We start from the raw sequence: 26,041 nt of genomic DNA, 5'->3' as shown, positions 1-26,041 counted from the left end.
CTTGGAAAGTGTTGTTGGCCAGGCATGGTGGCACATGCTTGTAATCCCAGCATTTGGGAGACTGAGACAGGAGGATCTGGGTTTGTGGCCAGCCTCAGCTACTTAGTGAGGCCCTCCAGAATTTAGTGAGCCCCTGTTTCAAAAGAAAGACTAAAAGAAAAAAGAGAGAGAGAGAGCTGGGAAGTGTAGCTCAGAGGTAGAAGGCCCCAGTACTGGGGCTTCCATCCCCAGTACTTAAAAAAAAAAGTGTCATTGACCAGGCTTGTGCAGTCTTACAGGTCTGGACTCTGAGCAGTCAGTAGGTATTCAGTGCCAGCTGTGCCCAAGGGGCCGGAGAGCTCCTAAGGTGTGTGCACTAGAGCCCTGGGCCTGAGACCAGCCCATCTCCCGTGAGTCAGCCAGAGGACAGTGGGTGACACCCAGGCTCCTGCTCAGCTGTGACAGATGGACCACAGGTCATGTTCAGAGCAGAGAGATGCTGCTGTGTTAAAACAGTCCAGGAAGCTGTTCTGGAGGAGGTAGGAATCAAACTGGGTCTTGAAAGATAGGTGAGGTCACACAGTATGGTTCTGCTGTAAAACGGCAAGCAATCTGATGCAGCCTAAGCACCCAGCACCAGGAAATGACTAAAATAAATGTTGTCACAGCTATACAATGTTATTTATGTAGCTGTTAAGAATGGTGCATGACATTTTATTGTATGCTTGAGTAAAAATGGGCACATTCTTATATGAATATGCATTGTGGGAAAAAGGATCCTAAACTGTATATACAGTAATATACCAAGTATGTTAAACATGTATCATCTAGAAGAGAAAATCGGTGGAGATAACACAAGATGCAAATGGGAACTGGAAAATACTGTTCTGCATTTTCTAAATATTCTGTGAGGATCATCTCTTCTTTTGGGGGTTATCACTGGGTTGCACAGGTTGGTCTCAAATTCACGATCCTCTTGCCTTAGCTTCCCAACTAGCTGGGGTTAAAGATGTGTACCACCGTGCCCAGCTCCCTGTATTCTTCCTTTTGTGTGTGCATGGTACTAGAAATTGAACCCAGGGGCATTCCGCCTTTGAGCTACATCCCCAGCCCTTTTTATTTTTTATTTTTGAAACAGAGTCTCACTAATTTGCTGAGTCTGTTCTCAAACCTGCCATCCTCCTGTCTCCTGTCTCAATATTGTGATTACAGGCATGTACCATGTATTACTCTTTGTGTGTGTGTGTGTGTGTGTGTGTGTGTGTGTGTGTGGGGGGGTAATGGGAATTGAATGCTCAGGGGCATTCTACCTCTGAGCTACACCCCCAGCCCTATTTTATTTTTCTTTATTTTGAAATAGGGTTTCACTAAGCTATGGAGGGCCTCACTACTAAGTAGCTAAGGCTGGCCACAAACCTGTGATCCTCCTGTCTCAACCTCCCAAGTACTGGGATTACAAGCGTGCCCAGCCTTGTATTACTCTTTTTTTGTGTGGGGGTCTGGGGATGGAACCCAGGGGCATTTGACCTCTGAGCTACACCCCCTACCCTATTTTTATTCTTTATTTTAAAACAGGGTCTCACTGAGTTGCGGAGGGCCTCACTAAGTAGCTGAGGCTGTCTGCGAACCGCGATCCTCCGGTATCAGCCTCCCGAATGCTGGGATTATGTGTGCACCACCATGCCCGGCTTCTTGTATTACTCTTAACCGGAGAGGAGAATAGTTTTGAGGTAAGGTACCACCTGCCACTATAGAAGGTGGAAATAAAAGACAAGATGGAGTAACTGATTCTTTAGGACCACGGCCCTGGGAATAGAGGCTTCCCTGTCCTCTCCTGCTGTGCAGGCTCCCTCCTGCCTTCCTGTGCGCAGGCCTGGTGGGATGGCTGCTCCAAAGCCGCAGCTGGAGTGAGAGAGCCCTTGTCATCCGACGGCGGAGAGCTCAGTTACGGACCGCTCTCACCTTACTCAGGTAGGCGCCCTGTCAGCTCGGCTTGCTCTTCCAGTCAAGGATGCAGCTAGAGCCGGGCTTGCCCCAGCAAGCCTCTCCGTGGGCTTCTTTCCATCTGGGCAGCAGAAGGCCCCCTGGCTTGAGCTGAAGCTACTCTTCTCCCAGCTCCCAGCCCTCCCAGCTCCTTGTACCCCCCCCCCCAGCACCCTCTTCTGGATGCCCTCATGCACTGCTTTCAGGTGCAGATGTCGCTTGGTCAGTTCTACCACTCCTGCAGGGTTTCTGAACGGTGGGTCCTCGGCAACTGGCACAGGAATTGAAAGGGTTCTGGTTAAAAAATGCCTATTCTCCAAAGCTTGTGTGTGTGTGTGTGTGTGTGTGTGTGTGTGTGTGTGTTACTGGGGATTGAGCCTTGAACCATGGGCATTCTACCTCTGAGCTACACCCCCAGTCCTTTTTATTTTTTATGTTGAAACAAGGTCTCGCTAAGTTGCTGAGGCTGACCACGAGCCTGTGATCCTCCTGTCTCAGCCTCCCAAGTACTGGAACTACAGGCATGTGCTACCACACCCAGCTGGATTCTTCCTTTAATATTATTATTTTTAATATGTGTGTGTGGTATTGGGGATTGAACCCAGGGGTGTTCTATCACTGAGATGCCCTACTAGGCCTTTATTTTTATTTTGAGGCAGACTAAGTTAACCATCTTCCTGCCTGCTTCAGCCTTTCAAGGAGCCAGCTGGTCTCACAGGTGTGCACCACTGCACCCAGCTTAGTTTTTTTCTTTGTGAAGTACTATTACATTGTATGGATGTACCATGACCTGTTTACTCCTTCACCTGTTGGAGAACATTTGGATTACTTCCAGGTTTTTTTTTTCTCGTGTGTGTGTGTGTGTGTGTGTGTGTGTGTGTGTGTGTGTGTGTGTGTGTATGGTACTGGGGATGGAATCCAGGGGCATTCTACCTCTGAGCTACACCCCCAACCCGATTTTTATTCTTTTTTGAAACAGGGTCTCACTGAGTTGCAAAGGGCCTAAGTAGCTGAGGCTGTCGCGCGAAATGCGATCCTCCCAAATGCTGGGATTACAAGTGTGTGCCACCACACCCAGCTACTTGATGTTTTTTTTTTTGTGATTGTGGTACTGGGGGGTGTACCCCAGGGGCTTTCTACCTGCGGGCTACACCCAGCCCTATTTTTATAATTTATTTGGAAATAGGGTCTCACTAAGTTGCTGAGAGCCTCACTTAGCAGCTGAGGTTATCTTTGAATCTGTGCGATCCTCCTGATTCAGCCTCCCAAGTGCTGGGACTACAGGTGTGCGCCACCATGCCCGGCTCCTTCTAGTTTTTTAATATAATTAAAGTCTATAAATGTTCATATATGGGTTTCTTTGTGAAGCAAAGTTTCATTTCTCTTGGATTAATACATGGGAGTAGAAATGCTAGGTTACTTGTGGTGAGTGTATATAAGAAACCATTCAGTTGGGTGCAGTGGCACATGCTTGTGATTCTAGTACTTGGGAGGCTGAGACAGAAGGATTGTGGGTTTGGGGGACAGTCTTAGCAACATAGTAAGACTCTCAGCTAGTCAGACCCTGTTTCCAAACAAACAAAAAAAGAGTTGGAGGTGTCATTCAGAGGCAGAATGCCGCTGAGTTCAATCCTCAGTAGCCCCAACAACACACACACACACACACACACACACACACACACACACACACGAAAAATAAAAGAAAGGAAAGAAAAAGTAAAGACAGTAACTATTCCCCTCATTTCCAAAGTTCCGATCCCTTCACATCCTCAGTATGCTTTCTAATTTTATATGTTCTTTTAGCCACATAATGGCATCTCATTGTGGCTTTAATTTATAGCTCTTTGATGAAAATTGATGTTGAAATGAATCTCTTCATGTACTTTGTGGCCATCTGTCTTTGATAAAATGTCTATTCAAATATTTTGGCCATTTCAAAGAATGTGGCTTCTCATTAAGTTTGGAGGGCTCTTTCTATATTCTGGTGCGAGCTTTCAATCAAATGTGTTTTGCTGGTGTGGTTTCCAGCCCCAGCCTTGTCTTTCATCCTCCTAACAGTGTCTTTGGAGGAGCAGACATTTTTAATTTTGATGAAGTCCAATTTATCATTTTTTCTTTTATAGATGGCGCTTTTGGTGTTATATATCTAAGAAACCTTTGCTTAACGCATGATCGCAAAGATTTCCTCCTACCAGAATCATCTGGATATAAGATAAACATACAAATTCATGGTCACCTCTCTAAAGCTTTAAAAGTAGACTATCAGAGGGAAGGCCTGATGATGTGCATTTTAACATGAACTTTGTACAATTCCTCCCTGCCTTGTTTTTTTTTCTTTTCTTTCTCCCATACTGGGGCATTCTACCTCCACCCCAGCCCTTTTTATTTTTTATTTTTGAAACAAGGTTTTACTAAGTTGCTGAGGCTGGCCTTGAACCTGTGATTCTCCTCAACCTCCCAAGTACTGGGATCACAGGAGTGTGCAACTGGCTCCTGTCCTGAATTTTGAGAATCACTGGTTTACTAGGTCCAGTTTGGAATTTCCTTCCCCTTATGGCTTGTGAGAGGATTGGGCAGTAATGTTGCCTGGGTAGGGCTTTGGATGTGTGTGAGTGGGAGTGTGAGGAGAGAGAGATGAACAAATGAATGAGTGAATGAATGAATGAATGAATGGTGGGTGGGTGGGTGGATATGAATGTGATGCATTCATGGGGCTGAGGAAATGAGCAGCTTGTCTGAGAGCCCTGAAATAACTGTTGGGAAGTTGGGTGTGGTGTCGCATGCTTGTAATCCCAGCATTTGGAGAGACAGGAGGATCGCGGTTCAAGGACAGCCTCAGCTACTTAGTGAGGCCCTTTGTAACTCAGTGAGACCCTGTTTCAGAAAATAAAGAATAAAAGGCTGGAGGTGTAGCTCTGAGGTAGAATGCCCCTGGGTTCCATCCCCAGTACCACAAACCAACCAACCAACCAACAAAAAACTGTTGGGAAACCATGGTTAGCATCCCTGCTTTCCTCCCTCTATCCCAGGCTACCTGCGCTTTGGCCAAGTGTGTCTGTCCTCTACTCACCAGCAGATGGCACGCTGTAACCATCCTAGCAGGTGACAAGAACCCGAGCCCTGACCAGGCCGCTGGGTGTGCGCTCCAGGTCCTGACCCGGGCGTCCACTTCGCCTGCTCACTTCCTGTATTTACACTTTGGTCTGACTTCCACAGGGACCTCAGCTTGCAACCCCTTTTTAAAACAAAGGGTACTCAAGAATTGCAGTATTCAGGAAGCAGTTGAACACAAACTGAATCAGAACCCCGCCTTGTCGTAGTTCAAAACCTGTCGCTGGCTTCTTTTTAATAAACACATGCTGAGCACCTGCTATGTGTGCCCTGCCTAGAGCGCCTGCCCCCAGTGTGCCTAGCGCTGCCCCCCCACACCTGGCACTGAGGAAGGGAGCAGCCAGGGGGTAGCGGGAGCAGCTTCTCTGCCCTGCTGGCTGGTGGCCTTGGCCCCAGTTGGAGCTTGTTGGCCTGTGGATCCTGGCCCACAGCCCAGGAGGCTGTCACCGTGGGGGTTGGGAGGGTGGTATTTTGTTTTGTTTTTGTTCTGGATACTGGGGATTGAACCCAGGGGATTCTACCTTTGCACTATACCAAGGTGGTGTTTTGTGTTAGTCTCTGCATCTGGGGTATCTTCGGGGGCAGCCATGTGCAGCCCAGCTCCGAGGGCCTGGGGAGGAAATGGGTTCCTGTCTTTGCTCCACACTGGGGCCGAAGCCTCCTCTACTCTACTGTCCCCACTCCTCTCCTTTCCAGCGCACAGAGTGCAGGTTGGATGGGGAGGCACAGAGGCCGCCACTGCAGAGCCCCTGCTGCTCTCCCGAAAGGACCCTGAGTCACCCTGTGAGCAGCCAGCCCTCCTCCAGCCCGCCCTGCATGGCACAACGTGAGGGAGACAAGGTGTGGTCTCTCTGGCTCCGCCTCCTCATCTGTCAAACGATTGCTGGAGGGCTGGGCCCCTCTCTAAGGCACCTCTGGACATGGGCAATTTCTGGCCCCTTGGGTCTGGAGAGAGTGGGCTGTATGAGTGCTGGCAGTAGCTGCAGAGGCTGCCAATAAATGCTTGTGGGAGAGATCAGGGGCTTGTGAGCCTGGCAAGATGTGCCAACACAGTGAAAGACATGTTGGTGACACCCTGGCAGGGGGTGGTGGGCCGTGAGGCAAATAATCAGTTTGGAAAGGGAAATCAATAGGGCTTCCAGGGAGCCCGACAGCTCTGACAACTTTGCTGGCAGCAAATTGTCATGGTGCTGCAGTCTATGGGGCAGAGTGCAGGACCTGGGCCTGGAGGGGGGGGGTTCCTCTCCTTTCAGAGTGGTATGACTAGTATCAGCCCCCCAGGGGGCCCGTGGGGGCTCTGACTGCTTCTGAACTGGCTCCCAGAGAGGCTGAGGTGTAGAAAAGTGGACACAGCGTGCTATATCCAGTGTTGGGGGTGCAGAGCACACAGCTCGGGAGGCTAGGTGGCAGCTGGGCGGGCTCCGGCAAACCTTGCCCACCATGCCTCGGTCTAGTCGTGTCTCTTTGTTCCCAAGTCTGAGGGGCTCAGTGGGAAGAGTACAGGAGGGGCTGTGGCAGGAGAGGGACCAGCTCCATGGTGGAAGTGGCTCTAGGGAAGGAGGGGAAGCAGATTCACTGTATGGCTCAGCCCTGGCATCTGCTTTTGGACGGATAGTTTATTATTTATTTATTTTTTTGGTGGTACTGGGGGTGGAAACCAGCGGCTTTTCTACCTCCAGGCTATACTTCCAGACCTATTTTATAACTTACCCGGAAACAGGGTCTCACTAAGTTGCCGAGAGCTTCACTAAGTAGCTGAGGCTGGCTTCCAACCTGTGCTATCCTCCTGTCTTAGCTTCCCAAGCTCTGGGATTACAAGCATGCGCCACCACGCCCAGCTGAGGAATATTTTAAATGTGTATTTGTGTGTAGTCTGTGTGCCTAGGGCACAGAAGAACAGTGAGAAGCCAGGCTTCCCTGCCTGGTCCTGTGGTCCCCGGCCCCAGGGTAGCAGTTACGAGCCCTGCTGGGGTCAGGCTGGCTGGCTATGGAATTGGCAGGGTGAGGGTGGTTGGCTGGTGTCCTGTTCGGTTTATAGCAGCGGTGGCAGAGGTCCCTGAAGCCTGTGGGTGTGGCCCAGGTCTCACCATTGGCTTCTTTAACCACCCCCACCCCCTGCCTTGAGTTTTGACTCAATGGCCATGAGCCCGACCGACCCCCATTTCAGCTCTGCTGTGGACCTCAGACTCCTGGAAGGAGAAAGGATAGGTGTGGACGTCAGGGCTGGGGATGGAGCTCAGTTGCAGAGCATGTGCTCAGCATGCACGAAGCCCTGGGCTCAATCCCCAGCGCCATATAAACAAATGAGCAAGAATCCCATTTCCTGCCGCGCAGTCAGAGCAGAGGTCTTAGAGAATCTCTGTTGGGTGAGTGAACAAATTCCTTCATCCCAGGTATACAAATTCCTCATTCTTCTCTCTCAGTTTTCCTTCTCATCTTTCTGTCTGTGGAATAGGCCCAGGTGTGAGAACTGGTTCAACCCTGAGTTGTCTCCAAGGAAGCTCCATGGATGGTGGTGGCCCATTCACAGTGAGGGGACAGAGATCTGGAAGGTGCAGTAACTTACACAGATGCCACAAGCCCTGGTGACAGGTCATGGGGAGTAAGATGATTATATTGGTCGTTCAAGACTTGAGGAATAGAAAGTGAACGGAATAAGGATGAGTTCTGCTTTTATTGTCTTGAGTTGTATGCACAGGAGACATCAGTTAAGCACCCCTGCTAAGGCATGGTGGCCTGGAGGTGGGGGAGGGGCGGGCTCTGGCACAGAGAGGGAGAGGCAGCCGCTGCAGGAGGTGAGACCGAGGTTGGCTTCCGGTTTCAGAGGGTCCACGGCCTCATCGAACATAGTTGGTGCAATGGAGTCCTACCTTCCATAGGAGTTAGGATCTAAAGAGGGTCTGAAGAGTAAAGATAGACTCAAAACACCCGTGAATAATGCTAAGCACGTACACTTGTTCAACACCCAGCCTGTCCCAACTGCTTGGCAACATCTCACAGCAACCCTGTGATTTAATCATTATTCAGCCTAATGAAGTAGCCGTTGCCACTGTCATTTTACAGATGAGGAAATAGGCACAGAAGAGCTAAGCGACTCCGCCAGGGTTTCATCTGCCAAGTGGGGGAGGGAGAGGACTTGAACTCAGGCACTCAAGGACAGAGACTATTGTTCTGATGGTTGAGGGCCCAGAGAAGTCACTGGGTTGTGGAAAGCAAGCCTGTGCTGTGGGGAAATACGTATCTTCAAGCCCCAGAGTCACACGTGACATCTGAATTCTGTGAGCTCCATGAGTGTGGGGGCCACCTCTGCTGTCCCTGACCTGGGTGGTGATGGGCATCCCTGTTGGTTTCTGAAATGAGCGACATGACCTGGCCAAGTTTAGGAAGATCACTGCAGGACAGAGGACGGATTTGAGGTAGCTTTAGGGAGCCCAGGGGAGAAGGGATTTGGTGTCTCCAGGTGAGGCGTTAGGAGGAAGCACAGAGGAGTTGAGAGTGGGTGGGATGGGCAGCTGGTGGGTTGTCTGGGGGCAGTTTGGAACCTGGTTAAACTTCAAATTAGGGAAGTCCAACTGGTTCTAGTGGGGCATGCTTGTAATTGCAGTACTTGGGAGGCTGAGACAGGAGGATCACAAGTCCAAGGCCAGCCTCAGCAATTTAATGAGGCCATCTACAGCTCAGACCCTATTAAAAAATAAAATAGGGCTTGGGTGTAGCTCTGAGGTAGAAAGTCCCTGGGTTCAATCCTCAGTACTACCACAAAAAAAAAAAAAAAAAGGAAAGAAAGAAGTAGAGAAGTCTAAGCCAGGTATGGTGACACACGCCTGTAATCCCAGTACTTAGAAGGCTGAGACAGGAGTATTGCAGGGTTGAGGCCAGCCTCAGAAACTTAGACTTTGTTTCGAAATAAAAAATAAGATAGGACTAGGGGTATAGTTTAGAGGTCAAATGTCCCTGGGTTCAATTCCAAGTACTGAAAGAAGGGAAGTTTAGGACTTTTAGGGTGGACAGGGGGATTTGGATGAGTTGGGGACCAAGGGATACCGGTGAAGAGGTTCAGAGCTGGGGACTGGACAGATGGCACTGCCAGCTGGACTTGGCTTTTCTGCGGAAGAGCCACTGCCCACAGGTTGCCTGCCCGCTCCAGGTGTCACTGGCACTCACAGCAACATATTGGAGGAAAGAAAAACATTCTTTGAAACCTCACGGATAATTACACAGCTTCAAAAAGTGTATGTTGGCAGAGGAGTAAAAATGGCCGACTGCAGTGGGAGAACCAAATAGATAATTTTGTGGCATTAAAAGCATGCGTGGCGTAAGCATAGAAGTGCTAGCTTTGGGGAAATGATTTAACGAGGCTAGTTTACTTAAAGATGATCACAGTAAAAGCAGTAATAAGAGCCGGGCGTGGTGGCACACGCTTATAATTCCAGTACTCGGGAGGCTGAGACAGGAGGATTGTGTAGGTTCAAAGCCAGCCTCAACTACTTAGTGAGGCTCTCAGCAACTTAGTGAGACCTTGTTTCCTATAAAATAGATCTGAGAGTGTAGCCCGGAGGTAGAAAGCCACTGGTTTCATCCCTAGTACCACACACACACACACACACACACACACACACACACACACACACACAGCAATAATAAATGCCGACAATCCTGGTGTAGTGGCACACGGCTATAATCCCAGTACTTGGGAGGCTGAGACAGGTTCTAGGTCAACCTCAGCAACTGAGCAGGATGCTGTTTCGGATTTAAAAACTTTTTTAAATGGGCTGGGCGTGTAGCTTGGAAGTAGAGTAACTTAGCTTCCATTCCCAGTACTACTCCCTCAGATAATAATAATAAATGCTGAGAAATAGGAACCTTTAATATACTGTTGGTGGGATTGTAAATTAGTATAGCCACTATGGAAATCAGTCTGGAGGTTTCTCAAAAGACTAGAATGGAACCACCATATGACCCAGCTATACCCCTCCTTGGAATATTTCTTGATGAATTAAAGTCAGGTTACTATACATGCATTTGTATGTTTATAGCAGCACAATTCACAAGAGCCCATTATGGAACTAACCGGGGTATCCATCAACAGGTGAATGGATAGAGAAAATGTAGTATTTATACCCACTGGAGTTTTACTTAGCCTTAAGGAAGAACAAAATTATGTCATTTGTAGGAAAACGGATGCAGCCAGAGAATACTATGCTAAATGAAGTCAGCCAGTCTCACAAGCCAGAAAGAAAATAGGAAAACAAGAGGAGCTGTAGATAAATGAAGAGAAATCAGAATAGTGGAAGGGTTTGGGGGTGGGAGGTGGGGAGGTAAAAAAGGAGGACTAACTAAGGAAGGAAGCAGTTCAAGGAATCGAACGTCCACGTGTGAAGGTATCACAGCCAGTCTCACTACGTGGACAAGGAAAGGAGGTTGTGGGAGAATGCAAAGGGGATACGTCAAGTGATACGCACACCTATGTGTCTGCCACTTTGAATCTCATTATGATGTATAATTACAGCACACCAGTAAGAGTATAGTTTTTATTTTTTATTTATTTATTTATTTATTTTTGGTGGTACTGGGGTTCCTGGAAGCCCTTCTATGTCTGGGCTACACTCCCAGACCTATTTTTATATTTTTATTTAGAAACGGTCTCAAACCAGCGAGGCTGGCTCCGAACCAGCGCGATCCTCCTGTCTCCGCCTCCCAAGCGTGGGGGTGACAAGCGTGCACCACCACGCCCGGCAAGAGTATATTTTTTAAAACACCTAATACTCCCAGAACTGTAAGTGTGACTCTGGCTGGCAGGACGGAAGTGCCTGTGTGTGTGGGTGCTGGCAAAGCCAGTCATTCTGCTCAGCCCGCGACAATCCCTGAGCCAGCTGCGGATGCACACACAATGAGTAATCTCACTTCTGAGACAGGTCATTATCCTCAAAGACCAGGGTGAACTGAAGAGCCTTTGCGTTGGCACCTGCCTCATCTTGGTTGACTGTGTTTTGTTAAGATGCTTCTATTTGTCACGCTCCGATTTGTCCCCAGGATTCCTTATTTCAACAAGTTCTTTCTGGCAAACATTCACTCACTGTGTTGTGTCTGTCTGCTGAGGACGATGGAAAGTGAGAAAGAGGAAGGAGGGAGCTAATTATGTGCTTGCTCTGCCAGGTGTCCTTTTAGGCTATTGCACTTGCTGTTATTTCTGTCTGAGCCATCCTTTCCCCAGATCTGTGTGCCCTGCTCCTTTTTGTTCTCATGCCCCTAAATCCCTGATTACCGGGCTGAGATTGCCCCCATGCCCAGCCCTGTTACCTGCTGTCCCGTGGCACCGCGGCATTCTCTCCGGTGTATGTTTACTGTTGCTCTCCCGCGCTAGGGCATTGGCCCCGGGCAGCCAGGGGTCATGCTTAGCATCCTGTTCTCGGACCCTGCTAGTGTGTAGTTGGTACCCAGGAAATACTTGCCAAATGAATGATTACATCGGACTTTCTCAGCAGTTCTGGAGAGGTGGTATGCTCTGTCACCCAAAGAAGGGGCAACTGAGACTCCGTGAGCTGCAGGGGTTTGCCTGGTTTCTCACAGCCAGCAAATTTGTGCTGGAATGTGGACTTGAGTCTGTTGGCCTCCTGCGCTCTCTTTCATGTGCCCTCAAGGAGCTCTCTGCCCTGCCAGGAAGCACGAGACACACGTGGTACTAACTCTCACTGTTCATTGAGGGAAAGAGAACCAAAACTTTCACCTAAGGTGCTATAGGACAGGGACCCTAAGCAAGCAAATGTGCAGCTGGGGTTCAAGGGCTGGAGCAATTATCTCCATTGAGGACTTGAGCATTTTACAGACTGGGAGCTCGAGGCCCCGAGAGCGACCAGCCCTGGGTCATTTGGTGAGTGAAGGGCAGCAGCAGATCAGAATTGGGGTCCCCACTCAGGAGGCAATGACTCAAGAGGAAGTCAAGCTCCACCCTTCTCTTACCTCATGTGTGGCTTTGAGCTAAGTCTTAAGTCTAATTCTCCAACAAAAAGGGATTGATAATAACCCCCTTCTTCAGAGGTAGTTGTCAAGACTAAACAAGACAATGTTCAGTGTTGACTGCTGTTATCTTTGGGGAGACCTATAGGCCTGCCCGGGCCTCTCCATGGTCTGGCTTGGCCACAGGGTCTCTGCTGGGGCCAGCTGAGGTCCTTCCAGGGCAGCTGGGGGCCATCCTGTTGGCATTATGGGGGTTGCTGTTTTGATTCCCATTCGTGTTTGCCATGAGTCATGGATTAAATTAAAATAATATCTCAAATTTATGTGTCATGTGGTTGTATTTTGCCTGTGGAATTTCTTTTTGTTTTTTACTTAAATATTGTTTTTTTCCCCCTAGTTATTGACTGGCTTGAGAGGAAAGAGCAGAGATGTTATCAGAAACCCCCAGATCCCATGTTAGCACATGTGGTGGTCCTTGTGAGGTTGCTAGAAGTGCCCTACTAGGTGTCCTCTTCCTCCGACTGGGGACAGTGGAGCTGAAGCACACCTTTGTTCTATATGTGTAAATAAAACAATATGTTTGCATCCTCATACCACCATCTCCTATTTACTAAGCATAAACTGTCTGCCAGGCACCACGCCAAGCACCTTGCAGGCATTTCATTTCATGCTCAGAACAATCTTGTTGGCCAGATCATCTGTCCTCATTTTTAAAAAAAGTTATACTCACCATAAAAATTCACATTTCAAAGTATAGATTCAGTAGATTCCCCCCCCCATATATTCATTAATTTATGTAACATCACCCTGTGTAATTCTAAAACATTTCCACTATCTCCGAAATGAACTCTATATCCATCAACACTTGCTACTTACTTCCCTATCTCCTCCCGCCCCTGGCCACCACTTCATATCTTTGTAGGTTTGCCTCATCTGGACATTTCACAGAGATGGAATCAGATAATATTTGTCCTTTTATAACTGACTTCTTTTGCTTGGCACAGTGTTTTCAGGGTTTAGCCATATTGTAGTTTGTGTCAGGATTGCATTCCTTTTTATGGGAGAATAATATTTTACTGAATGGATATACCAAATTCTGTTCACCCATTCTTCTATTGGAAGGCATTTGGGTTGTTTCCACTTTCAGGCTGTTGTGAACAATGGGGCTGTGGACAGTCACACACGGGTTTGTAAGAGTTCTCATCCTCAGGATACTAAAAAGGACCTGAGCTGGGCTAAGTCATGTGCCTGAGGTTCCACAGCAAGAAAGGGCTGGCCCAGGGAAAGTCTTCATGTGAACCCTGAGGATAGCTTCTTTCTAAGTTCTCTGTCTCTTCTTGTGTCCTTAGAAAATGACCCAATGGGGTATGATGGCCACTGGCAGGAAGCCCAACCCTTAGAAACCCCTTTTAACATTGTGAAATTTTTGTTGTATATTTTACCACAATTAGAAATAAGAGTTAATCATGTCCTTCATCCTATGTTTGGTGTAAGAGGGCAGCTGGACTGGTGAGCAGTGGCTGCTGTGGCTTGGACATGGTTTCAGCTTGTCCCCATGGGATCATGTGTTGGAGGCATGGTCCCCAGTGGGATGGAGAGCTGGTGCAACCTTTAGAAGGTGGAGCTTGGGGGGAAAGTTTTTAGGTCATTGGGCACGCCCCTCAGAGGGTCTAGTTCTTATAACACCCAAATTAGTTCTAGAGAGATGGTTGTTATAACAAGAACCAGCCTGGGCCCTCCCTTGCTGCTCTGGTGTCCTGTCTAGTTCTCTCTCACTCCTGCATATATTTCCACCACTGTGATGCCTGCCACCCACCATCAGACCTTCACCAGAGCTGGTGCCACCAGCCTCCAAAGCTGTGAGCTAACTGAATCTGTTGTCTTCACAAAATACCTGGCCTTTGAGATATTATTATAGTAACAACAACAAAAAAACTAATACCATGGCTATTATCAATATTGTTTATGAAAGAACTCTATGATATTTAAAGCCATTCTGTCAAAGGGGGTCTGAGCCCCCACCCAGTGTCCAAGGGGAACCCTGGGGCCTCTAGTGGAGACTGAAAGAATTTCAGGCTTCAGATTGAAGGCTGCATTACATAACATTTAAGTTTGCTTATTGATAAGAATCCAGGGAATACTTGTTAAAAACAAATTCTTGTCACCATCCCAGAAGCATTCACCGAAGCAGATCCTCTCAGGGTGAGGCTAACGACTAGGCCCTCCAAGTGGTTCTCACTGGCACGTTCTAACCTGTTGAGATTCCATGCAAAAAGATTTCTCATGGGAGGGGTCACATCTGCCACTGACTTCTTCCTGCGACCAGGACAGCTTTACTTCTTGGCTGAGCCACAAGCCCATGTGCCCACCAGCCTGTCCCCAACTCTCACCTCAAGCCCTGCAGCTTTTTGGCAGGGGCTCTGTGACCTCTCTGGCCTCCACTCTTGGGGCTTGTCACTGGGCCCACCTCTCAGCAAGGACACCAGGTGTGCCTCGTGGTCACAGTGCAAGTGCCACCCGCCCTGGCCACAGCGGGAGCTTCTGCTTCCTCCTGGGACTGCGGGACTGCACTTGTTCCAACCTGGTTCTGCCCAGGGCTCACTTTCTGCCAGGTGATCCTTAGAATTAATGAGCTAGCCATTCATAAAGGACTTATGCATTTCAAATAAAAGGTTTCTGTAGTAACACAAAGTACTGTTCTAATTAGAAGTTTGGGGGCATGCGGTTTGGCCTTCTTGCAATAATTATAATTATGAGGATAATTATGCCTGTGTTTAGTACAGGGCCTTCCTCCAGGGATCTTTCTGTTCTTTGCTGCAGCCTGAGCACCAGCAGCTGGGTGCTGGGGAAGGCACACTGCATCCAGCTGCTGTCTAGTGTCAGCGGTGCTGCCCCGTGCAGTTGGTTACTGGCCCATCCCCAAGCCTTCTGGGGTCTGTGAACACGACCCCAAGTAGCACTCAACGACCCCAGAGCCGGGAGCCTTCCTCTCTGAGCATTCCAGGGCCAGAGTGAGGCTCTGGGAAATGCAGAGGGCAGAGCTCGAAGGTGGAGGCCCCGAGCAGAAAAGATTCTTTGGGCCTTTGCTCATGCCATGGCTCCTGGGTTGCCTTCCTTCTGTCCAAATCTCTCACCCACCAGCCTGAATGTTAAGTGTTCTGAATTTCCTAGGCTCAAGGCAGAGTTTCCCATGATAAAGGGCTCTCAAGTCTAAAATTAGGGAAGTCCTGAGCGAATTCCTTTTGCTGGTCGCCCTACTTGAATCTTTGGGCTGAATCTCTGCATTCAGATTCTTCAGTCTCTTCATCTTATCAAAAGGACTTTGGAAAACTTACCTGTTACCTGGGTGTGGTAGCGCACACTTGTAATCCCAGCATTTGGGAGGCTGAGACAGGAGGATCGCTGTTTGAGGACAGCCTCAGCTACTTAGTGAGGCCCTTCACAACTTAGTGAGACCCTGTTTCAAAATTAAGAATAAAAAAATAGGGTTGGGAGGTGTAGCTCAGAGGTAGAATGTCCCTAGGTTCCATCCCTAGTACACAAAACAAAACAAAACAAAAAAACTTACCTGTCCACAGGGACTTCATTTTCCTGCTGTAAGAGTAACTTACAGGTTTGGGAATTAAATGAGTTAGTATATAATATAAAAGGTACCTGGCAGGCCGGGAGGGAACACTTGTAATCCCAGCTCTTGGGAGGCTGAGACAGGAGGATCGCACAGGTTCGAACCCAGCCTCAGCTATTTTGTGAGTCTCTTCGCAACTTAGTGAGACCCTGTTTCCAAATAAAATATAAAACATAGGTCGGGAGTATAGCCCAGAGGTAGAAAAGTCTCTGGATTCCATTCCCAGTAACACACACACACACACACACACACACACACACACACACACACACACAAGTGCCCAGCACATTGTAAATAAGCAATGCTCTTCACTGTTTGTTTTCAGTTGAATGAGACCTTTGAGGTCACCGCCATCCGATCAGCATAGCCTCCCGTCTGAGTTAGGGTCTCTGGGGACCCTGCTTGATGGTGCCGCAGGGCGTGGTGCTCTCTTGTTCACTAGTGAACGCTTCCCTATACGGCTTTTCTGAGGCCCCTTAGAGAATGGGACCCTGTTCTCACTCCCTTTCTCTCCCTCTCTCTCTTTTCTTTATTTTTGGGTAGGGGGATTGAACCTAGGAGTCTTCTACCTCCAAGCTACACCTCTAGACCCTTTTATTTTTATTTATTTATTTATTTATTTTTGATGGTACTGGGATTCCTGGAAGCCCTTCTACCTCCGGGCTACACTCCCAGACCCATTTTTACATTTTTATTTGGAAACAGGGTCTCCTAAGCCAGCGCGCGCGGCTGGCTTCGAACCTGCGCGATCCTCCTGTCTCCGCCTCCCAAGCGCAGGGATTACAAGCGTGTGCCACCACGCCCGGCCTTATTTTTTATTTTGAAACAGGGTCTTGCCAAGTTGCTGAGACTGACCTGAATCCTAGGAACATCTTGTCTCAGCTTCCCAGATACTTTAGGATTAAGGAGTGTGTCACCATGCTTAGTTTATAAATTAATTTCTAAAGCTGATATCACTTTAATATTGTGATATGTCATCAATGAACATATTATATGTCTTCACATATAAATCTATTTTCAAAAGTGTGTTTTGAAGTCAGGCGTGGTGGCTCACGCTTGTAATCCCAGCATTTGGGAGGCTGAGACAGGAGGATCCGGGTTCGTGGCCAGCCTCAGTGTAATTACTTAGGCCCTGTGTAATTGAGTGAGATCCTGTTTCAAAATAAAGAATGAAAAATAGGGCTGGGGGCATAGCTCAGAGGTAGAATGCCCCCGGGTTCCATCCCCAGTACTGAAAAAAAAAAAAAAAGTGTTTTGTGTGTGCTTTTCTACTTCATGTTGATTGGATATATTTCCCATTATGATTGTCTCTCTGCACTTTATGTTGTTGTTGCTGCTGTTTGGAATAGGATCTTTAGGAACTATATTTTATTGCTGATATATAGGAATATTATTGATTTTTGTGTGTTTGGTACTGGGGATGGAACCCAGGGGCATTCTACCTCCAAGCTACACCCCCAGCCCTATTTTTTATTCTTTATTTTGAAACAGGGTCTCACTGAGTTAAAGAGGGCCTCACTGGTTATGAACCTGGATCTTCCTATCTTAGCCTCCCAAATCCAAATGCTGGGACCACAAGTGTGCGAATATTGTTGATTTTTGCCAGATTTCTTTCCTTTTTTTTCTTTCCTTCTCTCCTTCTTCTTTTCTTTCTGTTCTCTCTCTTTTTTTTCTTTCTTGCAGTACTGAGGATTGAACCCAGGGGCCTTCTACCTCTGAGTTACACCTTGAGCTGTATTTTTTATTCTTTATTTTGAAACAGGGTCTCACTTAAGTTGCAGGGGGCCTCACTAAGTAGCTGAGGCTGGCCACGAACCTGTGATCCTCCTGTGTCAGCCTCCCAAGTACTGGGATTACAAGTCTGTGCCCCACCACGGCTTGCGGATTGTTTTTATTAGCCTCTTTACTGGGCTTTCTTTAATTCATGTAGTTTGTCAGATGACTGCTTTGCATTTCTGAGGTCACACAGTCACTTCATATTCATGCGATCCACGTTTTGTGTTTCCCAGGTCTGTATTTTCTGTTTCACTGACTGGGATTTTTAAGATCATGTTTAGGATACTGGCGATCAAAGTTATCCTTATTTTGTTCTTCACATTAGAAGGAAAGCTCTGCCATCTCTTGGTGTTACTCCCAGAATGTGTGATGAGATTTGTCTGCTGACTGTAATTAACAAGAACAACCACAGAAGGAAGCCCTTACCACCAACCAACACCAACCCTTTGTGCTTCTGGTTGAAAGCACCAGATACTTTCTTCGTCTTCTTTTCTTTTCTTTTCTTTTCTTTCTTTCTTTCTTTCTTTCTTTTTTTTTTTTTTTTTTTTTGTTTTGAGGCACCAGGAATGGAACCCAGGGGCATTGTACCTCCGAGCTACACTCCCAGCCCTATTTTTTTTAGTTTTTTAAATTTTTGAAACAGAGTCTCACTGTTGCGAAGGACCTTGCTAAGTAGCTGAGACTGTCTGTGAACTGCAATTCTCCTATCTCCACCTCCTGAATGCTGGGATTACAAGCATGCGCCACTACGCCCAGCTCCCCCACTCACCCTCCCTCCCTCCCTCTCCCCTCCCCTCCCTTCCCTTCCCTTTCCCTCCCTTCTTTCTTTCTTTCTTTCTTTCTTTCTTTCTTTCTTTCTTTCTTTCTTTCTTTCTTTTGTGGTACTGGAGATGGAACCCAGGGGCATTCTACCTCTGAGCTATACCCCCAGCCCTATTTTTTTATTCTTTATTTTGAAACAGAGTCTCACTGAGTTATAAAGGGCCTCACTAAGTAGCTGAGGCTGTCCGCGAAACTGGATCCTCTTGTCTTGACCTCCCAAATGCTGGAATTACGAGCTTGTGCCACCATGCCCTGCTAAACATCAGATATTTTCATTGTTTAAAAGTATTACTCTGCCAGGTGTGGTGGCACACCTTGTAATCCCCACCTTTGGGAGGCTGAGACAGGAGGATCACGCAGGTTCCAAGCCAGCTGTGCTGGCTAAGGAGACCCTGTTTCCAAAAAAATAAAAAAGTATAAAATAGGTCTGGGGTCTGGGAGTGTAGCCCGGAGGTAGAAGGGCTTCCAGGAACCCCAGTAAAACACACACACACACACACACACACACACACACACACACACACACAGAGTATTGCTCTTTCTGGAATCCCATCATGCCCCAAACCCTGAGCCTACAGTCCTGGTTCATTTCTGCCCCAGCTCTTGATCTCTCTCTTCTGAACCCTGACTCCTAGGGATTTGCTCCTCTCTGGCAGGGCTTGGCATCTGCCTTGCCAACCCACTCACCAATGTAAGAGGTGGTGCTGCCATTGGAGTGCAGCAGGGCTGAGGTTACCTGCTGCAGCCCCAAACAGGAGGCATTAGCCATGCTTCTTTCTGTGGAAGTGAACTCAGGGGCATACTACCTCTGAGCTGTCCCCCCTCAGCCCTGTTTTGTTCTTTTTAATTTGAAGCAGGGTCTCACTAAATGGCTGATGGCTTCCCTAAATTACTGAGGCTGGCCTTAAACCTGTGATCCTTTTGTCTCAGCCTACCAAGTCCTAGGATTATAGGTGTATGCCACCACATCTGGCTTAACCATGTTTCTGGGGCAGTTGCCCTGCAGGGAGGCCTATAGACCCTCGGCATCTGGACTTCCCCACCTGTCCCCTTTCTTTCCTCAAACCTCCTTAGTGAGCCCACCAGCACCCCTGCCCTCCCACAACACTGCTAGACTTTTGGCATTGTGCTCTGCTGGTCTTCCCACAACAGTGGGGAAACACAAAAGTGAGTTAATGTAATACAGAGCGAGGAGGTCTCTTTTGCATTCAGTAGCTGGAGCAACAGCTGCTGTCACAGAAGGCTGCAAAGAGGTGGTGGCATTCGAACTGAACTTGGAGCAAAGGTAGAAATTTTATGGAGCAGTTGAGAGAGAAGGCTTTCCATTGTGATCATTTCATATGACTTAGTGTCGTTGCTGTTAGAAACTGAATGTCTAAAGACAATATTTTATTGCTGGCACATAGGAATATTACTGAATTTTTCACATTTGCTTTGGAGAAATCTGCAAAGAGGCCTGAGGGTGGGGGGAAAGATGAGAGTTTGCTGAGCAAGATAGGGCAGTGCTGTCAAGAGTCCAGGATTTGGGAGGGGATCACCAGCAATAGGGGTGCTCCAGGAGGACTTCTGGAAGAGGTGGAATGGGAGCTGCCTTCAAGCATAGAGAGGATTGGAAAGAGAAGGAGAGGGCAGTGGAGGAGGGAAGGAGAAAAATCACATTGGTGGTGCTACAACTACCTGCCAGGTGGTTTGTGAGTCATTATTTGGTTACATTTAATATTCCTGATAGCCCTGTTAGGCAAATGATCATAACCCCCCCTTTTTATTTGGTGGTCTTAGGGATGGAACCCAGGGGCTTTTCTACCTCTGGGATATACTCCCAGACCTCTTTCATACTTTATTTGGAAACAGGGTCTCGCTAAGTTGTTGAGAGCCTCACTAAGTAGCTGAGGCTGGCTTTGAACCTGTGTGATCCTCCTGTCTCGGCCTCCCAAGCACTGAGATTACAAGCGTGCGCCACCACGCCCGGCTGATCATAACGCTATTTTGCAGGTGAAGACACTGAGGCTCAGGGAACTTAAGTGATCTGAATGAGTGGACAACCTAATTTCTGAGCCTGCACACTTTTAGGGTTTCTCTGCTGCCATATACAGATAGATATGCATATATATGTCAACTTTATTGAAATTTAATTTATATACCATACAATTCCTCTACTTCAAGTATCCCACTCAATGCTTTTGATAGAGTATTCATGAAGTTGTACAACTATCACCACAATCCAATTTTAGAACATTTTATGATCCCACAAAGAATCCTCTCCCCTGTGGTTACCATCCCCAATACCCCTCCATGCATCCCTAGGCAATCACTAGCCTACTTTCAGTCTCTGTCGTGGTTTAGATATAGAATGTCAGCCGGGCGTGGTGGCGCACGCTTGTAATCCCCGCGCTTGGGAGGCAGAGACAGGAGGATCGCGCAGGTTCGAAGCCAACCGCGCGCGCTGGATTAGGAGACCCTGTTTCCAAATAAAAATGTAAAAATGGTCTGGGAGTGTAGCCCGGAGGTAGAAGGGCTTCCAGGAACCCCAGTACCACCAAAAAAAAAAAAAAAAAAAAAAAAAAGATATAGAATGTCCCCTGGGAGAGCTCATGTTGGCAAAAATGTGATTGAATTATGAGGGTTCTAATCTCCTTAGTGGATAACTCCATTGATGGATTAATGGATTTCTTGGGTGGTAATGTAGGCAGGGAGGCTGTGGCTAGAGGAGGTGGGTCTCTGGGAGTGTGGCCTTGGGGACTATATATGTCCCCTGCCCCCTGCCCTCTATCTCTGCTTCCTGCTGCCATGCCCTGAGCTCTGCAGACCTGACCCAGTTTAACATGGCTGAGACCTCTGAAACCTCCAGAACTGTGAGCAAATAAATTTTCCTTCCTCTAAGTTGTGTCTTTTAGGTATTTTGGGTCACAGCAGTGAGAATTCTGACTGAAACAGGCTCTGTGGGTTTGCCGGATGTTTCAAATGAATGAAGCCACATGACATTTGGCCTTCCTGACTGACTTCTTCAGCTTGGCATTATTTTCATGGTCTATCTGTTACAGCATCTATCGATACTTCATTTCTTTTTATTGCTGAATAATATTTCTTCTTCTGTACCACAGTAGGATAGTCCATTCCTCAATTGATGGTCATTTGGGTTGTTCTCACTTTCAGGCTATTGTGAATAATGCTGCTGTGAATATGTGTGTATCACTTGTGTCTGTGTGGACTGTACATTTCTTTCTGTTGGTTGTATACATGGGAGTGGCTTCCCTTTGCCATGTGGGAACTCTGTTTAACGACTGCGGAACTGTCAGACTTTTCTGCTTGTCTGAAGCTCGCCTTCAGCATGATAAGACTGGGAGGAAAATCAAACCACAAAGCCTGTGTGTGTTTCATATTTTCAAAGCAGGCTGTTGTAAAGTATTCTTAAGATTACCAGGCATGGTGGTGCATGTAATCCCAGTACTTGGGAAGGCTGATGCTGGAGGATTGCAGGCTCAAGGCCAGGTTTGGCAGCTTAGTGAGACCCTTAGCAACTTAATGAGACCCAGTTTCAAATAAAAAATAAAAAAGGTTGAGGTGCAGCTCAGAGGTCGAATGCCCCTGGGTTCAATTCCCAGTACCAAAAATAAAAGTAAAATAAAATAAAATAAAAAGATGGCAGCAATACCACTGAGTCTTAGAGACTCCAGAGCCCTAAAGGACACTGCTGTGGGTCCTGGCTACCACTGTGTAGGTAGAGTTCTGCCTTCTGTGTTCCAGCTAGTAGGCTGTGATCATAGAGAAGGCACCCTAGGGTTCTTCTTCCTAGAGTTCTTGAATCCTAGGGTTCAGTGTGTGAAGCTGGGACAAATGTGACTTAATGCTGATGGGGGCTCCTAAAGAGAGGCAGGGTCTGAAGCTTGGTACCGGGGACACAGGTGGAGGCCTGGAGGCTGGGGAAGAAGATGGGCTTGGGGTCCCTGGAGGTCTGGAGTAAGTTCTGGAGCAGGTCTGGTGGGTAACTCTGATTCGTCTTTGTCTGGCTGCAGACCTGGCCGAGTGCAAGCTGGTTTCCTTCCCCATTGGCATCTACAAGGTCCTGCGGAATGTCACCGACCAGATCCACCTCATCACACTGGCCAACAACGAGCTCAAGTCCCTCACCAGCAAGTTCATGACCACGTTCAGTCAGCTGCGAGGTAGGCCCGCATCAGCTCAGGCCAGAACGGTGTGGCCAGCCCTCGTCCTTCACATCTGACCAGGTCTGGGGAAACGAGGCCAGAGTCAGTCCCCAGTCAATTAGACCTAAGAAGTCATTCCCAGGGGAGGCTCTCAAGATATTTCTGTGTCTGTCTTCCCTGTAGTCTGGAAATCTCTGGGTCAGCCTCCGCGTCTAGCTGGCTGTGAATCAAGTTGACCAAGGGTCAAGCGTGTGGGTCCTGGGTGGATTCTCTTGTACTGAACAGACCAGCAGGACATTGAAGGCCGGAGACTCAGGAGTAGTTAACTCAGAAACTTTGAACGAGCTCCTTTTCACTCACAGTCTCACATTGTTCTCCTGCACGTTCTCAGTTCAGGAGTGACAGATGCCAGGCATGTTGGCATTTCTCTCTGAGCACACAGAGCAAATGGAGGTGGGTGCTGGAAGGAGGTGGGCAGGAGGCCAGCAGGTGAGAATCGCAGGTTCTCTGGAAATGCTTCTCTGGATGGACGAGCAGCCTGTACCAGCCATTGCTGGATGCCCTCTCCTGGCTCTAGACAACAGTCCCTCCATCCCTCTGCTACCTATGGGGTATGGCGATGGCCTGGGTGCTTGTGTGTTTGCAATATGATAGGGCAGGAGAAATGAAGAGGGCACAGGAGCATAGCAGAGTTGGTTCTAGCATTCCCTGTCTGATAGGACATGAAAAAAGTCCAAGATCCTGTTTAAACGTCCTGGGAGAGCAGGAACACTTTAGCACTTCTATCTCAGAAAGCTGTCTTTAGCAAGCCAGGCTTCCTTGAGGCAGTGCGGGCATTGAGCAGAGCCCAGAAGGGGGAAGGAGGCGTAGAGCCGTAAACTGGTCCAGCAATGGGAAGGAGCGTGTGTGCTGGCTCGGAGGGAGCCAGGCAGGACTTGGAAAGACCACCAAGGTGCACACAGAGGGTGCGGGGTAGGGGTCGGCACGGGTGGTGGCTTCTCAGGGAAGCTCACAGAACTCTTTGCCTTGTGCCTGAAAAGCTTTAACCAGGCTGACTGCTTTCCTTCCCTGGTGGTTGCCTCTTCACACGGCAGAGATGAGTCCTCAGAGCCAGCAAGCTCCTTGGACCAGCAGTTTGCATCCCTGGCTGAAATTAGAATCATCAGAGGAGCTTTTCTGTAAACACTTTTGCCTCTGCTCTACCCCACACTGGACAAGCGAAACCCGAGGAAACCAAGGGTCCAAACAGATTCATCCCGAGTAGCAGGAGGGCCCTGTGGAGCGTGGGTCCCAGTGTCCAGCTGGGGCTCTCTGTCGCCTCTTCACCTGTATCCCTGTCTCCCCACTTCTTCACTAGTCACTCAGCTCTTTTCATTGAGTGGGTCCTGGGCCTGCCAGGCCAGAGGAGTGTGAGCCTAAGGAGATAAACAAAGCCCACCCAGGTGAGAAAAGCAGAGGCCTCTTATCCTGAGCTTACTGTCTGGTAGGGAGTCTGCCCCCAGCGCTTGCCTTTGGCAGAGATGCAGAGGCAGCTGGCGGAACAGGAAAGCTTGGGAGCAGGGAAAGGAAGGCTTGAGTCTGATGGGCAGCAGTTGGCCTGGGAAGCTGCAGCAGCTCGCTAGACGCTGTGCAGCCCGAGTGATGGATGGGTCAGGGGTACATATTTCCCTTTCTCTGGTTGGTCTTTAGTGGGAAGTAGAATAAAAAACGGAGAAGCTCGCAATTATTGAGTCTGGGCCATTTGGGGCCAGCCGTAACAGGGAATCTCATTGGGCTTCTTGCATTGTTGCTACAGGGAGCAGTCTGAATCCCTCCAAATCTGACAGCACATGATGGGCTGGTCTCCTGAGTCAGTTGCAGCAGGTTATGCATCAGAGTTCTACTTTCGTATTGGTGGGCTCATGGCCTGTGTATTCAGTCTCTTCTGGCCTGGCCCGGTGGGGGTGCATAGCTATGTGATAGCATGAGAGCCCCGATTCATGGGGCACCTAGCCCTCCCAGCCCTACACTCTTGGTGTTTGATCCTTGTAACACCCACAGTATTTGGGAATGATGAGAAAAATGAGAGCTAACTGTGGTTCTGAAGGAGCCTCTGGTCTCGTGGGGGAGGTGGATATATGAGCAGACAAGCACATTATAATGCGAGGAGCAGGCCAACGGGCATCGACTGTGGGGCTGTGGCACTGAGAAGGTAGAAGTCAATTCTGTTTCCAGTGAGGGGGAATCAGCAAGACTCCAGAGGAAATTTTTCAAAGTAGGGATTGACAGATGAGTGGGTATTTGCCAAATAAAAAGGAATTTCTGAAGCATCTTAGTCATTTAGAAAACACCTGGAAAAATGGTCCAGGACTGAACACTACAGACCAGAGGGTTAGAGTGTGTCATCAGGGACTGGGCCACGGGAGCCGTCTGGTCCTGGGAGGGTGGTTGGGTAGGCCCTGTAGAAGGCAGAGAGAGGTGTCCCAGCTAGGAGAGGCATCGTGAGTCAAGACGTAGGCCAGTCAAAACATGGCCCATCTCAGAAGCCAAGCTTATCTTCATCCTGATCCTGAGGGAGTTCCTGAGTACCTCTGCCCTCCAGATTGTGTCCCCTCACGAGGGCTGAGTGGGGAGCAGAAGCCACAGGCTATGGAGAGGTTGTGGCTGACTGAGAGCGGGTTGGTGGGGACGAGGTGGCCAGAAAGCCTTGAGCCATTCTGGTCAGTGGGGCTGGGCACCCCCGTGGAGACCAGGTGGTTCTGGCTGGAGGAGACCAGGCCCAGCAGAGCCCAGCCTGTCTGAGCAGGGCCCAGAGGGTATGGGGAGAAGTCACGCTGACCTTCAAGTGGTGTGGACGTGAGGGGTTCTCTTGGGCTTGGGTGTGCTTCCCACTGTGATAGTATAGCAGCGGCTTCTTTGTCCCTTTCTAATGCCTACCCAAAGGTGTGTTTTGGGAGTGCTCCCTGTCAGAGAGATCCCAGCCAGCAACCCAGGGAGGAAGTGCGGGGTCTGGGCTGGTCTGCAGAGAGCTCAGTCCACGCACCAGGCAGCCCTCTGTCCTCCCCAAAGGGATCCCCAGGCCGCAGCTCCTTTGAATGTTCCAGAGAAAACTGTAATTCTCTCCATCACCTCAGCCGGCAGGATTGGTGAGAAGAGGTACCAGCCTTCTCTTTACCTCTGGTGAGCCACCTGGTGTCAGAGGGGTGCAGTGTCATTTCCTCTCTGTGTACCTTGCGGGAGTGGTCTTCATGTCTGGTGCCTGAGGGTGGCTGGGAGCAGAGGGCATGGAGAAGCTAGCAGGATGTAACTTTTTTTAAAAAAAATAATTTCCTGCCTTATTTATTTCTTCCAGAGAATATTTTCTCCCATCTTTAAAGACACAGGTCCCTACCTGGGCTTTGGTGGAGGTCGTGGGGCAGCACCATTAGGTCTGAATTGGGTTGGGGGTGTCCAGTCTTTCCTGGCTTCACGAGATCGATTCCTGACTACCTTGCTGTGAATGGCACAGCTCACAGTAATGAAGCTTCACATAGAGCTTGGGAAGCACATAAGCGTCGAAGACACTTGCTTCAGAAATGTACCTGACAGCTGCGGCCTCCACTATGTTTCGAATGACAGACTTCTTTTTTTTTTTTTTTTTAATTTTATTTTATTGGTGCACTGT

At 48.5% G+C, this 26,041-nt stretch overlaps 1 protein-coding gene across 3 annotated transcripts in view; it reads left to right on the top strand.

Moving 5' to 3' along the window:
• LRRC20 (leucine rich repeat containing 20) overlaps nt 1-26,041 on the top strand; it is a gene marked incomplete at both ends in the record, with an annotated part of 64,921 nt that overhangs the window by 10,013 nt on the left and 28,867 nt on the right. For 2 of the 3 annotated variants that reach the window (XM_080695371.1, XM_080695370.1), the window contains one exon: nt 22,267-22,416. The exons of the other annotated variant lie outside the window; for it this stretch is intronic. In XM_080695371.1, coding sequence (XP_080551497.1) covers nt 22,267-22,416 — 150 coding nt within the window. The remainder of the gene's footprint in view (nt 1-22,266; nt 22,417-26,041) is intronic. 3 annotated transcript variants of the gene reach the window in all.

This window comes from Muscardinus avellanarius (genome assembly GCF_963383645.1).
Source record: "Muscardinus avellanarius genome assembly, chromosome: 4".
NCBI classification, from domain to species: domain Eukaryota; kingdom Metazoa; phylum Chordata; class Mammalia; order Rodentia; family Gliridae; genus Muscardinus; species Muscardinus avellanarius.
The sequence above is the reverse complement of the archived record's forward strand: the minus strand, read 5'-3'. Positions and strand labels throughout refer to the sequence as shown.